The sequence below is a fragment of the Monodon monoceros genome, unplaced genomic scaffold (genome assembly GCF_005190385.1).
Source record: "Monodon monoceros isolate NGI ecotype Baffin Bay Population unplaced genomic scaffold, NGI_Narwhal_1 Super_Scaffold_21, whole genome shotgun sequence".
Lineage (NCBI taxonomy): Eukaryota > Metazoa > Chordata > Mammalia > Artiodactyla > Monodontidae > Monodon > Monodon monoceros.
The window spans coordinates 44,717,391-44,736,404 of NW_021703778.1; the positions used below are offsets into that span (position 1 = coordinate 44,717,391).

A 19,014-nucleotide genomic window follows, 5' to 3' on the forward strand; every position below is an offset into this window, starting at 1 on the left:
GGGGGCACGGGTTTGTGCCCCGGTCTGGGAAGATCCCACGTGCCGCGGAGTGGCTGGGCCCGTGAGCCATGGCTGCTGAGCCTGCATGTCCGGAGCCTGTGCTCCACAACGGGAGAGACCACAGCAGTGAGAGGCCTGTGTACCACACCCCGCCCCCCCCAAAAAAAAAGAAAGCTGGAGTAGCAATTCTCATATCAGACAAAATAAACTTTAAAATAAAGACGATTACAACAGACAAAGGAAGACACTACATAATGATCACGGGATCAATCAAAGAAGAAGATATAACAACTGTAAATATTTATGCACCCAACATAGGAGCTCCTCAATACATAAGGCAAATGCTAGCAGCCGTAAAAGGGGAAATCGAGAGTAACACAATTATAGTAGGGGACTTTAACACCCCACTTTCACCAAGGAGCAGATCATCCAAAATGAAAATAAATAAGGAAACACAAGCTTTAAATGATACATTAAACAAGATGGACTTAATTGATATTTATAGGACATTCCATCCCAAAACAACAGAATATACTCTCTTCTCAAGTGCTCATGGAACATTTTGCAGGCTAGCTCATATCTTGGGTCACAAATCAAACCTTGGTAAATTTAAGAAAATTGAAATTGTATCAAGTATCTTTTCTAACCCCAGCACTGTAAGAATAGATAAGAGTCACAGGAAAAAATCTGTAAAAAATAGAAAAACATGAAGGCTAAACAATACACTACTAAATAACCAAGAGATCACTGAAGAAATCAAGGAGGAAATCAGAAAATGCCTAGAAACAAATGACAGTGAAAACACGATGACCCAAATCCTATGGGATGCAGTAAAAGCACTTCAAAGAGGGAATTTTATAGCAATACAGTCCTACCTCAAGAAACAAGAACTTGGCTTCCCTGGTGGCGCAGTGATCGAGAGTCCACCTGCCAATGCAGGGGACACGGGTTCCTGCCCTGGTCCGGGAAGATCCCACATGCCACGGAGCCGCTAGGCCCGTGAGCCATGGCTGCTGAGCCTGCGCTTCCAGAGCCTGTGCTCTGCAACAGGAGAGGCCACAACAGTGAGAGGCCTGCGTATCGCAAAAAAAAAAATAAAAAAAAAAAAAATAAAAAGAACCATCTCAAATAAACAACCTAACCTTACACCTAAAACAATTAGAAAAAGAAGATTAAAAAAACCCCAAAGTTTGTAGAATGAAAGAAATTATAAAGGTCAGATCAGTAATAAACGAAAAAGAAATGAAGGAAACAATAGCAAAGATCAATAAAACTAAAAGCTGGTTCTTTGAGAAGATAAACAAAACTGATAATGCATTAGCCAGACCTATCAAGAAAAAAAGGGAAAATACTCAAATCAATAGAATTAGAAAAGAAAAAGGAGAAGTAACAACTGACACTGTAGAAATACAAAAGATCATGAGAGATTAATACAAGCAACTATATGCCAATAAAATGCACAAACTGGAAGAAATGCACAAATTCTTAGAAAACCACAGCCTTCCAAGACTGATCCAGGAAGAAATAGAAAATATAAGCAGACCAATCACAATAATTGAAATTGAAACTGTGATTAAAAATCTTCCAACAAACAAAAGCCCAGGACCAGATGGCTTCACAGGCGAATTCTGTCAAACATTTATAAAAGAGCTAACATCTATCCTTTTTAAACTTTTACAAAATATAGCAGAGGGAGGAAAACACCCAAACTCATTCTATGAGGCCACCATCACCCTGATACCAAAACCAGACAAAGATGTCACAAAAAAAGAAAACTACTGGCCAATATCCCTGATGAACATAGATGCAAAAATCCTTAACAAAATACTAGCAAGCAGAATCCAACTGGACATTAAAAGGATCATACACCATGATCAAGTGAGGTTTATCCCAAGAATGCAAGGATTCTTCAATATACACAAATCAATGTGATACACTATATTAACAAATTGAAGAAAAACCATATGATCATCTCAATAGATGCAGAAAAGTGTTTGACAAAATTCAACACCCACTTATGAAAAAAAAAACCCTCCAGAAAGTAGGCATAGAGGCAACTTACCTCAACATAATAAAGGCCATATATGACAAACCCACAGCCAGCACCATTCTCAATGGTGAAAAACTGAAACCATTTCCTCTACGATCAGGAAGAAGACAAGGTTGCCCACTCTCACCACTATTATTCAACATAGTTTTGGAAGTTTTAGCCACAGCAATCAGAGAGGAAATAGAATTAAAAGGAGTCCACATCAGAAAAGAAGAAGTAAAGCTGTCAATGTTTGCAGATGACATGCTACTCTACACAGGGAATCCTAAAGATGCTACCAGACAACTACTAGAGCTAATCAATGAATTTGGTAAAGTAGCAGGATAAAAAATTAATGCACAGAAGTCTCTTGCATTCCTATACACTAGTGATGAAAAATCTGAAAACGATATTAAGGAAACAGTCCCATTTACAGTTGCAAGAAAAATAATAAAATACATAGGAATAAACCTACCTAAGGAGACAAAAGACCTGTATGCAGAAAACTATAAGAAACTCATGAAAGAAATTAACAAGCAGATGGGGAGATATACTCTGCTCTTGGAGTGGAAGAATCAACATTGTGAAAATGACTATACTACCCAAAGCAATCTACAGATTCAATGCAATCCCTATCAAACTACCAATGGCATTTTTTACAGAACTAGAACAAAAAATTTCACAATTTGTATGGAAACACAAAAGACCCCGAATAGCCAAAATAATCTTGAGAAAGGAAAATGGAGTTGGAGGAATCAGGCTCCCAGACTTCAGACTATACTACAAAGCTACCGTAGTCAATACAGTTTGGTGCTGGCACAAAAACAGAAATATAGATCAATGGAACAGGATAGAAAGCCCAGAGATAAACCCACGCACATATGGTCACCTTATCTTTGATAAAGGAGACAAGAACATACAATGGAGAAAGGACAGCCACTTCAGTAAGTGGTGCTGGGAAAACTGGACAGCTACATGTAAAAGAATGAAATTAGAACACTTCCTAATGCTATACACAAAAATAAACTTAAAATGGATTAAAGACCTAAAAGTAAGGCCATATACTATAAAACTCTTAGAGGAAAACATAGGCAGAACACTCTATGACATAAATCACAGCAAGATCCTTTTTGACCCACCTCCTAGAGAAATGGAAATAAAAACAAAAATAAACAAATGGGACCTAATGAAACTTAAAAGCTTTTGCAAAGCAAAGGAAAGTTTAAATAAGATGAAAAGACAACCTTCAGAATGGGAGAAGATATTTGCAAATGAAGCAACTGACAAAGGATCAATTCCAAAAATTTACAAGCAGCTCAATATCAGAAAAACAAAGAACCCAATCCAAAAATGGGCAGAAGTCCTAAATAGACATTTCTCCATAGAAGATATACAGATTGACAACAAACACATGAAAGGATGCTCAACATCTCTAATCGTTAGAGAAATGCAAATCAGAAGTACAATGAGGTATCACATCACACCGGTCAGAATTGCGAACATCAAAAAATCTACAAACAGTAAATGCAGGAGAGGGTGTATAGAAAAGGGAACTTTCTTGCACTGTTGGTGGGAATGTAAATTGAAAAAGCCACTATGGAGAATACTGTGGAGTTTCCTTAAAATAAAAATAGAACTACCATATGACCCAGCAATCCCACTGCTCGACATATACCCTGAGAAAACCATAATTTATAAAGGGTCATGTACCACAATGTTGATTGCAGCTCTATTTACTATAGCCAGGACATGGAAGCAACCTAAGTGTCCATTGACAGATGAATGGATAAAGAAGATGTGGCACATATATACAATGGAATATTACTCAGCCATAAAAAGAAACTAAATTGGGTGATTTACAGTGAGGTGGATGGACCTAGAGACTGTCATACAGAGTGAAGTAAGTCAGAAAGAGAAAAACAAATACTGTATGCTAACACATATATATGGAATCTAAAAAAAAAAAGATTGTTATGAAGAACGTAGGGGCAGGAGAGGAATAAAGTCGCAGACATAGAGTATGGACTTGAGAACACAGGAAGGGGGAAGGATAAGCTGGGATGAAGTTAGAGAGTTGCAGGGACATATATACACTACCAAATGTAAAACAGATAGCTAGTGGGAAGCAACCGCATAGCACAGGGAGATCAGCTCGGTGCTTTGTGTCCTCGTAGAGGGGTGGGATACGGAGGGTGGGAGGGAGATGAAAGAGGTAGGAGATATGGGGATATATGTATATGTACACCTGATTCACTTTGTTATAAAGCAGAAACTAACACACCATTGTAAAGCAATTATACTCCAATAAAGATGTTAAACGACTCTACAAAGCTCTTTTTTTTTTCTTTTTATGGCTGCAAATCTTGTGATGGGAAGAATATACTATCCTGGTTCACCCAGTCATGTCACATGAGTCCTTAAAAATGGAAGAGGAAGGCAGAAGACTGCATCAGAGAGCTGCAGTGTTAAGAAGGACTTTCATGGCAGTTTCTGTCTTTAAAGGTGAAGAAGAGAGCCAAGGCACTTAGGCAGCCTTTAGAAGTTGCAATAGGCCTTCAGCAGATAGCCAGCAAGAAAATGAGGACTTTTTTGTGTGGAATGACCAAGACACAGATTTTTCTCCAGAGCTTCCAGGAAATTATGCAGCTTTGTCAACATCTTGATTTTAGCTTGATGAGATGTGTATTGGACCTCTGACATCCAGAATTGAAAAGTAATAAATTTATCTCAATAAACCACTAAGTTTGTGGGTTTTTTAAAAAATTATAGCAGCAGTAGCAAACAAATGCTTGTGGTTTGGTTTTTCTAATCCAATTGGAGTGCTGAATTATTGATTCCAAGTAAAGGATAAAAGGTTAACTCTGCATGTTGTAACCCCTAGATCAACCACCAAAAATTTACATGAGGAGATATAGTCAAAAATCACAATTGATAAATTAAAATGTCACACTAAGAAAATGTTTAAATCTAAACAGTGCGGGAAAGAGGAAACAGAACAAGTAGCAGAGGAAACAAACAGGAAACAATAAAATCCTAGACCTAAGTACAAACATATCAATTATTACATTAAATGTAAATGGTCTAAACAAACCAACTACAAAGTAGAGATTGTCAGAATGGATTTAAACAGCAAGAAGAGAACTGTTTTAACTGTGACATGTATACAAAAAACAATAGTTCAGTACTGGCACAAAAACAGAAATAAATATCAATGGAACAGGATAGAAAGCCCAGAAATAAACCCATGCACCTATGGCCAATTAATTTATGACAAAGATGGGAAGACTGTAAAATGGAGGTAAGACAGTCTTTCAATAAATGGTGCTGGGTAAAAGGGACAGCTACACATAAAAAAATGAAATTAGAACATTCTTTAACACCATACACAAAAATACACTCAAAGTGGACTAAAGACCTAGATGTATGACCAGATACTATAAAATTCTAAGAGGAAAACATAGGTAGAACACTCTTTGACATAAATCACGGCAATATCTTTTTCTGTCTCCCAGAGTAATGGAAAAAAAACAAAAAAGAAATGAGACCTAATTAAACTCAAAAGCTTTTGCACAACAAAGGAAATCATAAAGAAAACAAAAAGACAATCCACAGAATGGGAGAAAATATTTGCAAACAATGCAACTGACAAGGAATTAGTCTCCAAAATTTACAAACAGCTCATGCAGCTCAATATCAAAACAACAAACAACCCAATCAAAAAATGGGCAGAAAACCTAAAGAGACATTTCTCCAAATAAGACATACAGATGGCCAAGAGGCACATGAAAAGGTGCTCAACATCACTAATTATTAGAGAAATGCAAATCAAAACTACAGTGAGATATCACCTCACACCAGTCAGAATGGCCATCATCAAAAAATCTGCAAACAATAAATGCTGGAGAGGGTGTGGAGAAAAGGGAACCCTCTTGCACTGTTGGTGGCAATGTAAATTGGTACAGCCACTATGGAGAACAGTATGGAGGTTCCTTAAAAAACTAAAAATAGAGCTACCATATGATTCAGCAATCCCACTTTTGCATATATATCCGGAGAAAAACATGGTTTGAAAGGAGACATGCACCGCAGTGTTCAGTGCAGCACTGTTTACAGTAGCCAAGACGTGGAAGCAACCTAAATATCCATCGACAGATGAATGGATAAAGAAGATGTGATACATATATACAATGGAATATTACTCAGCCATTAAAAAGAATGAAATAATGCCATTTGCAGCAACATGGATGGACCTGGAGATTATCATACTAAGTGAAGTAGGTCAGACAGAGAAAGACAAATAGCATAAGATACTGCTTATATGCAGAATCTAAAAAATATGATACAAATGAACTTATTTACAAAACAGAAACAGACTCACAGACTTAGAGACACGAACTTATGAACTTACGGTTACCGGGGTGGGGGGGTGGGGGGAAGGGTTGTGGAGAGGGATAGATTGGGAGTTTGGGATCAACATGTACACACTGCCATATTTAAAATAAAATGCCTTTCCATGAATAAAAATAAAAGAAAAACAACAGACCTTCAAAATACAGAAGCAAAGACTGACATAACTGAAAGGAGAAATAGACAAATTCACAGTTATAGCTAAAATACGAACACCTGTTCAATAATAACAAGTAGTAGAGTATAAAAGAACTAAACTGTCAACCAACTAGATCTAACAGATATCTATGTAACACTCCATTAAATGCAGATTGACTAAAAATATTTCTAGATGAACAGAGAAACAATCGTTTTGAGCATATTTGCAAGTTAAACTATAAGATGTGAATTAAATAATGTACTTGTGTCTTGCTAATGTGAAATACAAATTTATGTTTAGAGTAGCAGTTTTAAAAGCAGCATAGAGTTGTAAAATACTTAAAAATTTTAAAGCAGGAATGACCCAGGATGAAATGAATTTAAAAGCTGGGTAACATTGTAATATTAAATATTTACTCTATGTGAAGCATTATTCTAAGTACTTTTTATGGACTAACTCATTCAGTCCTCACAAGATCCCTATGAGGTAGTTATATTTAAACTTATGTATAAAAATGGAAATAATAATGAGACAGCTCTTAAGTAACTTGAGTTAAGATATCAAAATATGACATTATGATAGTATTATCAGTAGTAATAAAAAGTAGCTTTTCCTGACTGAACACTTTCTCTGTATCAGATACTCAGACACTGGGACTTAACACTTTATCTCATTTTGTCTATAAACTAGGTGATACAATCCCCAGTGGATAGGTGAAAAAAGTGAGACTTAGTGTGATAGTACCCCAAAGTAGAACATAAAAAAGTAAAATTCCAACCTGTGGAGTCTGTCTCTAGAATCCATTCATCTCCGCATTGCCTACTGAAGATAACAAGTTCATCCTGGGATGCTAATGGTCAACAGGCAAGAGCTGTAGAGTCATATTGTCCTGATCTTCAGAAGGCAGTGACTTCCCAATGACTAAATATCCTGGGCTGGGTACAAATGCATGAAGTCCTTGATTTTTGAAAATGCTTTTTGCCATGGCTCTTGGTCTTTGTTGTCCTCAGCCAAATGTGGCAATATGAGTACAGGCCAAATTAGAGTGACTTGACCACACTGTACTTTTTCATATTGGAAAGATTTATTCTGAGGCACTTGACACAGAGAATAAGGGTTATTGCTCCAAATTTGATTTTAATCTGATTCCTAATGCGTCCGCCTTGTTATATCTTAAATTACTTCCTTTCTTGCATGGCATTCACCATAATGTATCATATTTGTCTGTGAAGCATTCCTATCACTCACACCCAACTGTTTGTGGGAAACATTTTCTCTAAATCTTTCATTCTCAAGCTGCAGCTCTGAAGGTGGCTTTTCTTAAGATTTCCATTATAGAGGTTTTGCCAGTTCTTCTGATCTGGTACACTGGAATAAGGGCAGACCTCTCACTCTTATTTTAATATAAATTTTAAAGATACTAGATGGAATCCTAGTTGATATGAGCAGTTGTTTGTCCTTCAAAGTGCACACTTAACTCTAGAAGGGAAGATGATAAGCTTAAAGCAGGATTGACAAACTACAGTCTGCTGCCTGTTTTTATAAAAAAAGTTTTATTGGAACACAGGCACACTCTTTCATTTTGGTATTATCTATGTTTCCTTTGGTGTCACAACAACAGAGTTGAGTAGTTTGACCACCATCTCACCCTCAAAGTCTACAATATTTACTAACTGGCCTTGTACTGAAATTGTTTGCTGACTCTGGGTTTAGAGACATAGAAAGGGACTCCCTTGAACATACTGGTTAAAAGATGCTGTTATTTTTCTAGTAAATGTCTTTTGCTCTGCTTTCTCTTGAGAGGAGAGAAGAAAGAAGCCTTCTTATTTACTTTTTATTTTTATTCCTGTTTTTTTTCAAGGTTTAATAAGGTATAATTGACAAATAAAAATTGCATATATTTAAGGTATACAGTGGTCAATTTAATATACATTACAAAATGAGTACCACAATCAAGTTAATTAATATCTCCATCACCTCATATACTTACCATTTTTATGTGTGTGTGTGTGTGTGTGCTGAGAACACCTAAGATCTACTCTCTTAGCAAATTTCAAAAATACATGGTGATTATAAAAATAAAAAAGACAAAGAGATGAGTGTTGGCGAGGGTGTGGCGAATAGGGAACATTTATGCACTGTTGGTGGAAATATACATTGGTCTAGTTATTATGGAAAACAATATGGAAGTTCCTTAAACAACGAAAAACTAGAATTAAACCAGCTATCCCATTTCTGGGTATATATTCAAAGGAAATGAAATCGGTATCTCCAAGAGATATCTGCATCCCTTTTCACTGCAGCATTATTCACAGTAGCCAAAATTTGGAAAGAAAACCTAGATGGCCATTGAAGCATGAATAGATAAAGAAAATGTGGTATATACAGTGGGATATTAGTTAGTCATAAAAAGAAGGAAATTCTGTCATTTGCAGCAACAAAGATGAACCTGGAGTGCAATGAGTGAAATAAGCCAAACTCAGAAAACAGTCTTTTAATGTCACATTTTTTGTGTCAACCTTATAGTTTCATGCATTCATTGCTTTAACTTTTCTGTAACTACTCTGATAAAAAGATCTTAAAAATTCAGTTCCATAAGAATGCTTTTCCTGATATTTGTAGATGTTACCAGTCAAATGTTTCGATCTTGATCACTTAATGGAAGGGTAAGATTCTTGAGTCATGTTTTCCATTTTGATGTGCCCTGACAGCAGCTTCATGTTCTTTCTTTTTGTCTTCTGTTTCCTAGGAAGGGCCTGTAGAGACGCACTCTTTCCCAGAGTGAACTTCCTGGGTCTTCATGCAGCCATGGATCTGGATAAACCTTCTGTCTGGGACTCTTTAAAACAGCGGACCAGGCCTTTGTTAATCAACCTGAGCAAGAGGAAGGTAAAAAAGAACTCAGACAAACCCCTGGACTTACGGGCCAGGCATTGTCTGGACCGTCACCTCAGCTTCTCCGTCCCTGACCTCCTGGAGGCTGAGACCTTGGCCCCCGAGGGGCGGCCTTACTCCCGGCCCCAGTCGCCCTACACCTCGGTGCCTAGCAGCCTGTCGACGGCAGGGATCGTTCCCAAAAGTAGCAGTAGCTCTTTGAAACAGTCTGAAGAAGAATTGGATTGGAGCCAGGAAGAAGCAGGCCACTTCCATGTAGTGGAAACAGACTCCCAGGAGACCTATGCCTCTCCTGCCGAGGACAGGAGGGCTTCCAGCAATGGCATCTTTGATGTGCTCCAGAAAACTCCCCTTGGAGAGGATGCGCCAGAAGGGCCAGAGGTGAGACCAGGGCTGGGCATTTTCCTGTTTGTCTGTCTTTTTTCTTTTTTTAAAAGTGTATTCAGTGCCCTTGAAAAATTTGGTTAGGATTTATTTTTGTGGTTAGCTTGCATGGAGAGGATGTCATTTATAAGAATTTAAACGAAGGTAATATTGATTGCACCAAGTGTTCCCATTTGTTTGGGGGTTGACCTCTATGTCTTTTAAAAGTATTACAAATAACCTTCCTAGAGTACTTCAAGGCATTAAAAGGCCTGTTGGATGAGTTTTCCTTTTTCCATCTCCTGGCAAAGAAATCAAGAGCATAGCTTTAACTTTTTGCTGAAATGTGTGTCTGTTTCTATCTCTCTATCTCCACTACCCACAGACAAAAATGCATATTCACATTCCTAAGAAACGTAAGAATATGTGTCTCCTTTTGACTGCCAGAGAGTTGGAACTCTCTTCTCCTTCACAAGTACGTACCTGCGTGAGTGTCTGCTCCTGTGCACACTTACCTGTGGGCAACTTCACTTCCCTCGTCTAAAAATGAAAAGAAAGCCAAATATTAAAGGAAGCAAATTCTTATCAATTCAGTGATTTTTGTAAAGCTTTAGTATTTCTATAAGGTAGAAATAACCAAATATAATTATGCAGCAAATATTATATTTCTAGGATGAATTTAATTTAAATGTAGTCAGCAGATGACCAACTATAACTATACGGATAATCAGTTCAATCAGTTTTTTTAAAAACTCTTACATTTATGGCACTGGAAGTAGGTTTCAGTGTTGAAGCAATGGCTTAATTTTTTTATATTCTAGGTTAGTGTTATAATTATGGACAAAACTGGTCATTCCACTAGGATTTTTGATTTTATTTTTAGAACCAAAGCCTCTTAATTATGCCATACATTTAGATTTCACTGGGGAGTGGGACTGTGGATATTTGAAGACCATATTCTTTCGGAAGCATTATTATGTTAAGACACCATTAACCATTAAGTGACTTAACTGTTTGTTTCATAACCATTAACATTTATGAAATCGTTTTTGTAACATTTTTTTATGATGTTTACTGTTATTTGTAAATTTGAAATATCTTTTGCCACTAATCAAAATATAAATTAAGTGAATTTTTAAACATAGTTCCTAATTCATAGTTTAGTATGAAGGAGGTAAGATGTTAAATTGTATACTAATGTTAATCTTTATCTTCTTGTTACTTATTAACTGACCAGAAAAAAAATAGGAGGGCTTCTTGGCCTTGATAGGCTAACAAACTCAAGTTAGAGTAAGTTGTTTTAAAAGTTAGTGCTGTTAAACTGTTTCGCTGACTATAAATATTTAATGCCTACTCTAACTCGGGCATCATAAAGATTCTTTTGGAAATAAGAGATGGATAAGAATGTGACCCTGCCTTCAAGTTGTGATCTATTAGGACATAGCATTAATTGTAGCATAAGAGGCAAAGAGAAATTGGGGCTGGCTGTCTGTGCAAAACATTCAAGCCTTTCTCCTGGCAGCTCAGAGGTTGGAGGAGATCATATGTGGGGATCCAAGGGCTTGTCATGTGTGAGGCAGTGTTCAAGTTGGCACAGAGGATAAGTAGGATTTGATAGGTGAGGAAATATGACAAGCACAGGCCTGAAGTGTGGATGGGTGGTGGTCAAGGGTGGTGAGCATTCTGCTCTGCCTTGAATGAAGAAGGCTGGAGGGCTTTCTGACATGACGTGTATCTGCAGTGACTGTGGGCTGTGCTGAGGGCTGTCAGTGATGTGATGGCGGAGGATGGATGGTTTGCAGATGGGTGGTAGTGGTTATTTTCTCTTCTCCAGCTAAATGCAGAAGAGCTTGGAATGTGCAGTCCTTTAGGTTATTCTGGGTAGTTTGATTTAACTCAGCCATTAAACAAACAAACAAACAACAACAACAACTAAAAACTTCTTTCTTGAAAAAGAATCTTCTGCTTCTCTTCTCCTGCCCTAAAAATAATTGACATAGACTGAGACTGAGTCTGCCTTCCGTGGCCCCTCATTGCCATTTATCTGCTTGGTGAGCTGTTTGCAGAGGATGGAGAGACAGGGCTGTAGCTCATCAGGCCTGTAGGATCACTTGTGGTCAGGTGCACTATCTCACCTACCCACTGCTCCTCCCCTGTTCCTCTCCCTCCCCCTGTATTGGGTGGGCTGCTCCCACTACCTGAGGATCCAGTTCATCACTTGGCACAGAAGTTAGCCCCTCCCTTGCTTCTCTTTTGCACTAGGCTATGTTAATTTTCGGGTGGTGTGACTGGGGAAGTCTTGTCTAACTTGTGTTTGCTCAGGGCCCAGCTCCATGCCTGGCCCATGGTATGTGCTCCATCAATGTTTTTTTAATAGAGAAATCAATGATGGCAGTGTGTGCATTCATAGGGCTTTTCTTAGTGTCTTCTCTTTGACTTCTCTTCAGTTTATGATTTAAAGTCAGCATTTTTTTGTATTGTTGGAAAAAACTCATCATACCATCAAGGAACTCTTTTTATATAGTATTGACTGAAGATATAGAGAGATTTAGACAGGTGTAGAGCCCAAGTTGAATACTCATTTAAAATCTGAATTTATTATCTATGAATTAAAATTTTTTTTATTGAAGTATAGTTGATTTTCAGTGTTGCGTTAATTTCTGCTGTGCAGCAAAGTGATTCAGTTATACATATATATGTACATATATACACATTCTTTTCTAAAATATTCTTTTCAGTTATAGTTTAGTTTCAGTTATAGTATAGTATAGTATAGTTTCAGTTATAGGATATTGAATATAGTTCTCTGTACTATACAGTAGGACCTTGTTTTTTATCCATTCTCTATATAAAAGCTTACATCTGCTAACCCCAACCTCCCACCTCTTCCCTCCCCCAAACCCCTCCCCCTTGGCAACCACAAGTCTGTTCTTTATGTATTTTTAAAATGAATGGAAATCCTTCCATGTCTCTGCAAATGGCACAATTTTGTTCCTTTTTATGGCTGAGTCATATTCCATTGTACATATGTACCACATCTTCTCTATCCATTCCTCTGTTTATGGACATTTAGATTGCTTCCATGACCTGGCTATTGTAAATAGTGCTGCAGTGAACATTGGGGTGCATGTATCTTTTTGAATTTTGGTTTTCTCTGGGTACATACCCAGGAGTGGGATTGCTGGGTCACATGGTAGTTTTTGTGCCATTTGCAGAGAAATGGATGGACCTAGAGATTGTCATACAGAGTGAAGTAAGTCAGAAAGTAAAAAACAAATATCATATAATATCACATATGTGGAATCTAGAAAAATGGTACAGATGAACTTATTTGCAAAGCAGAAATAGAGACATAGATGTAGAGAACAAACATATGGATACCAAGGGGGGAAGGGGGGTGGGATGAATTGGGAGATTGGGACTGACATATATACACTACTATGTATAAAATATACACAGGGAACTCTATTCAGTGCTCTGTGGTGACCTAAATGAGAAGGAAATCCAAAAAAAGAGGGATATATATATATATATATATATATATATATATATATATATACATATAGCTGATATACTTTGCGGTATAGGAGAAACTAACACAACATTGTAAAGCAACTATACTCCAATAAAAATTATTAAAAAAAATAAAATGAATGGAAGTCCTGCTGAATTCCTGTCATCTGTGAGTTCTGGAGTTGGCTAGTCCTTGTCTCAGATCTGGTTTATCTGTTTCTTCCTAATGAAGAGCAAACAGAGTTCTACGGCTTTCATGAAATGGGGGAGGAAATGAGGAAGAAGGTAGGGATTGGCATGTGACAAGCCCAGGGGACAACGAGGTTAATAAGATGTTTGCCAGTATCCTTGGTGTAACTTATTTCGTGTGGAGCTTTCCAGAGGGGGCTGAGAGATGGAACATCTGTGGTCTCAGGCACCCATGGGGGTTTGTCTCACGTTTTAGTGCCCGATGCCGTCTTGGTGCCAGGTTGAGCTTCAGCAGTATTGCCTGAATGTCCTGCGGTCACTTTCTAGTCCTGCCAGGGTCAGCAAAGGAAATGAAGTGTTGGCTGACAGTTACGGGGGAAAGAATTTGAGGCAAAGAAGAAATTTAAGTGTGAGGGGAGAGGAATAATGGATGTGAGAATGTAGAGGCCAGTTGGAGACTGGAATAGTCAGTGCAGGTGCTCCAACCAGCCATAAAACCAAAACGGGAGGAGGTAGGTTTAGAATAAACGACACACCGGTAGAAGGGGTTCTCTAGACTCTCTCTCTCTTTTTTTTTTTAATTAATTTTTATTGGAGTATAGTTGCTTTACAATGTTGTGTTAGTTTCTACTGTATAGCAAAATGAATCAGCTGTATGTATACATATAGCACCTCTTTTTTGGATTTCCTTCCCATTTAGGTCACCACAGAGCATTAAGTAGAGTTCCCTGTACTATACAGTAGGTTCTCATTAGTTGCCTATTTTATACATAGTAGTGTGTATATGTCAGTCCCAATCTCCCAATTTATCCCACCACCACTTCCCCCTTGGTATCCATACATTTGATCTCTGTGTCTGTGTCTCTATCTCTGCTTTGCAAGTAAGGTTATCTATAACATTTTTATAGATTCCACATATATGAGTTAATATACAATATTTGCTTTCCTCTTTCTGGCTTACTTCACTCTGTATGACACTCTACGTCCATCCACGTCTTTACAAATGACCCAATTTCATTCCTTTTTATGGCTGAGTAATATTCCATTGTATATATGTACCAACTCTTCTTTATCCATTCATCTGTCGATGGACATTTAGGTTGCTTCCATGTCTCCAGACTCTTTCTTGAGCCCTGGATTCATATTGTACTTGATACCCCACAGAACCCTTGTCTCATGACAGAATTCACTGTCTACCTGGAGTTCCCCCCAAATACAGACCATCGTTTCTTGGCAACATCGCCATTATTCACCTATTTGCTCAAGAGGAAAAAAAACTGTGAGTCATTCTGGACTGTTTTACTTCCTTTACTTCTAATGTTCTATGAAATTTTCATTTATCCATGTTACATCTTCTCCTCCCTTTTTTTCTTCCTTCCTCTCATCTTTCAAGGCCCAGCTGAAATCTTCCTTCTCTGTGGTGCTTTTCCCAACTCTACAGTCAATATGACCCTCCTGGCTTCATTTGCAAGCATCGCTACCTTTACTGTTGCTGAGCGCTGACCTCATCCTGCTTTCTGTAGAAGTCTGTAGAGAGAAAGGGATTAGAACAGGTAGAGGAGGTCGAGATGTGAAGGCATATTGGTGCTGGGCAAGAGTGTCATTGGATAAGACCCTAAGAAGGTCGCAAGTTCCAAGACCTGTATTAACTGTCCAGTGGCCCCCTGGCTCTGAGGACCGACTCATGATAAACAAATGATCATGGGACTAAGCTGCAAATGACAACCACAACTAATTTTTAGTGAGAATTAAGTACTATATAAACCCTAATGCTCATTTTGACATTAATAGCTCATTGTTTCAATGCTGTCAAGTTACTTTGGAAGCCAGATCATAATCAACACCTACTTCATTAACTTGCTGGGAAAAAGAATTATTTCAGGGCCTGGAAATACTTGAAAAATCCATGTTAGGTGTGTTAACTCCCTGAAGTCAGCCTACATGAGAAGTCACATAGAGTCAGGAGATTGCTCTATGAATCGCTGAACGGACAACGGGTAGGTTCTACACTGGTGTGCTGTCCATTTCACAGGAGGGATTGAGCTGTAGATGAGAACTTGACACACAGTTTGTTTGCTAGGACCCATTGCATCCATCTCCACATGCCAACCTGCTTTGCCAATGAAGCCGAGATTCCTAAAGTCCTGTGGGATAGGCTTCCTCTTCCCTCCATAGGGTTCAAATGGGCAGGTCCAAACTTTTACCTAGGCTTCCTTGCAGGACCTCTCCCTTTTTGTGGTTGACACGTCATTTTATTAACAACTATTACCATAGTTGTATGTTGTCACTTTTACTCAGGCTGATAGCCTATCATGGTTGCCTGACAACCAGATTGTCTCCAGTAGGTGGCTGTGTATGTCCCACCTCTGGTGGGCAAAAGGTAGTCTTACCGTTTCACTTCCATTGGTCTCATCACCAAGACTTGGGGCTTAGGAGGCAGTTAGGGCATCTCACCCTACTGCCAAACACCACCACCACCTTGTATTCGGTTAGTTGTGTAGAAGTCAGCCTCTCTTGTCAGATTGGAAGCTATCTTCTTCTTCTCCCAGCCTTTCTGCAAACCTTGCTTATGTAAAATATTTTGATTCACTTTGTGTCTGAAGTTGACTGCTAGGTGCTGTGGGGCCATAGGAAATTCAGTTTGGTTGGGGAAGGTGGTGATACATGGAGGCCCTGAGTGGGTAGATGAGTTCTGAAGGAGTTCTCAAATGTCAGATTCAATATGAAGAAACTAAAATGAAGGAGACTCAGAGGGAGAGTAGCTTATTTTTCCTTCTTTTCTTCTTATCTTGCTATTTTTTTCTTACTTCCTTCTCCTGTCAGCATTCCCCCCCAGTAGTTGTTTTGCAAGATACTTTCTCATGCCTTGGAAAATCAGTTAAGTGTTTAGAGAATACAGAGAGTCCCCTCTGGTTCTCATCTCCAGTGTTGATGATGGAATTGAGATTAGATGAGGTACTGGAAACAGTGACCAACACGACGAGGCAGTCTCTAGAGAGTGCTAGATAACCAACCAGTTGAGGTGAGAGGGGAGTGGTTGCTCTGAGTATGTGGTCGGAAAGGCCTGAAGAGGATGTGTTTTGAGGTTAAGACCCAAGTGGTTGGGGAGTAAATCCGAGTAGTTACGGTTGCAGTTCGTGATGCTAGCAAAATAGAATGCTCTTAGCCCAGTACATGGCAGTCACAAGTGCCTAACAAGGACTCACTGCTATGATTATGGTTGTATTTATTACCGTTATTATTTTTATCATTACCTTTTCAGCATGAAATTGAGGGCCAAGGAGGTTGAATGACTTGCCTAATATTATCCAGTTAGTGAGTGTCAGAGCCAGGATCTAAATACAGTACAGTTTGAATCCAAAGCCTGTGCATAAAACTGTGTATATTAGGGCTTTAGAGAAATGCACATATGCATGTTGGGAGAACTCAGAGCTGGTAATCTAAAAAATGTTGATCATCAGGGAAGATGTATGTTTTTCTTTGTCCACTGTGCCCTTTTAAATGCAGGGATAATTATGGTGATGGAATGGCTTATTATCATCGTCTATAGCCAGTAATCCTGAATGGAAGGATTATTACCATCCCCGCCCCACCATCCATGTAATCCCACAATGGGGTACATCCTTCCCTAACACTTTATTTGACAGTTGGAGTTTTAAACAACTCGCTTTGGTGCAAGTTTAAGTGGATGAGTTGAGTGGTTTAGAGAAGTACCCTGTTGGGATAGTTCCAGAAACTGCTTGGCAACCACAGAGCTTCAGTTTAGTGACCACAGAGAAGCAAAATGACAAACCAGACAGGAGCGGAAACAACCTACGGCTTTCAGAATTAAACAAGTGCATCAATTTCTCTACACTTCAATTACGTGTTCTTTACTATTTTTATTTTGTCTCAGAAATCATTGCTCAACATAAATGGGGTCAGTGAGACAAATTTGTAAACCATGTCCCAGGGTGCATCATGGGATTGACCCCTTTTTTCTTTTTCCACCCCTCCTTCCCATACCTACTACGTGCTGATCCTGTCCTGAGGCACTGGGAACACAGCAGTCAACAAAAGAGACAACAGGATATTTCCTCATGGAGATCCTGTTCTAGATGGCAGCGGGCTACAGATATATTCAGAAAGTGATAGATTTAATGGAGAAAAATAAAGCAGAGGAGTGCTCAGGTGGAGGTGTGACCATTTTGAACACAGTGGTCAGGAAATATCTCTTCTGAGAAGATAACATTTACACAAAGTCCTAGAGGAGGCAAGGAAGCAAGTCATGTGCGTATCTGGAGACAAAGCATTTCTAAAGGAGAGAACAGCCAGTGTGCAGGTTCCAGGAAGGCAGGAGTGTGCCTGGTATTTGTCAGGAAGAGCAGGAAAGCAGTGTGACTGGAGAGGATGGTAGGAGGTGTCAGTTACTTCTGAGGATGTATCACATGGGCTTTCCCATCCTGCCAGGAAACTCTGCTACCATAACAACTACCCAGGGTGCTGGATGAGCAGTTTCAAAGGAACCCTATGGTCTTGGTGCTGTGTTGCTCACAGGCGGGGCGGGAAGAATCAATAGCATATAGTGGTGCTTGCTGTACCTGCTGTGAACACCAGGAATAGCAATAAGTGGGTTTGCCTCGGATCGGAACTGTGGAGGAAGTGGGCACAGGTTGATAAGCTGTGTGGAGAGGGGAAGACAGCACTGTCCTGAGATATGTTATACCTTGATTGTCTATCTGTCATCATAACAGTGTCAGTGAGGAAGGGATGGTCAGAATGAAGGGAGGGACTTGGGTTGCTGACCACCTTCACTGAGTTGTTTTCTCCAGTCTTCCCAAACTCATCCACTGTCCTCATAATAATAAAAATAATAGTGGCAACACCAATCCAGTAGCACTCTGAGAGGTTATGTGTAAGAAACTCTGCAAAGTGCAATGTAAATGTCATCTCACTGGACCACATCTATTGGGCTCACTCTTTATACAAAGAGCCTTGTGCAGTGTCCGACCCAAAGAAGGTACGCAGTAGATATCTTTGAATGAATGAATTTTTCTCCTAATAACTTACAAGGATATTTTTTTGCCCCTTTTAGAGATGTTCCCATGGTCGTGAACTTTAAGTAAGTAAACTTTTCAAGGACACAGAGCCAAGAAGTAGCAGAAGTGGAATTCAAATCCAGGTCTTTGTGACTCCAGCGTTTTGTCTACTACTGTGCAGAGCTGCCTGCCTGTATGTCAGATGAGGTGTCCTGCTTTTGCATTCTTCTGGTTTTGGGCACAGTTGTGGTTCAGTGAAGAGTGGATACCCAGGACTCAGATGAAGGGCTAACTCTCTTGCTTCTCTTTGGCAACCATCTAGCCTCTTAGCTCTGGCTCCCAATTTGTACATTGTAAATTACTAATGACAGCCCATAGACTCCTTATAAGAAGTTAATAGGAGTGTGTGTTTGTCAGTTATGAACTACTAAGCAAAGTAAAGGGGGTGCTGTTAATCTTTT

At 39.0% G+C, this 19,014-nt stretch overlaps 1 protein-coding gene across 6 annotated transcripts in view; it reads left to right on the forward strand.

The window, feature by feature from the left end:
• MCTP2 (multiple C2 and transmembrane domain containing 2) overlaps positions 1–19,014 on the forward strand; it is a 247,867-nt gene that overhangs the window by 48,545 nt on the left and 180,308 nt on the right. For all 6 annotated transcript variants that reach the window (XM_029236801.1, XM_029236802.1, XM_029236800.1 and 3 more), the window contains one exon: positions 9,325–9,851. In XM_029236801.1, the coding sequence (XP_029092634.1) occupies positions 9,384–9,851 (468 nt within the window). In that variant the 5' untranslated portion in view covers positions 9,325–9,383. The remainder of the gene's footprint in view (positions 1–9,324; positions 9,852–19,014) is intronic.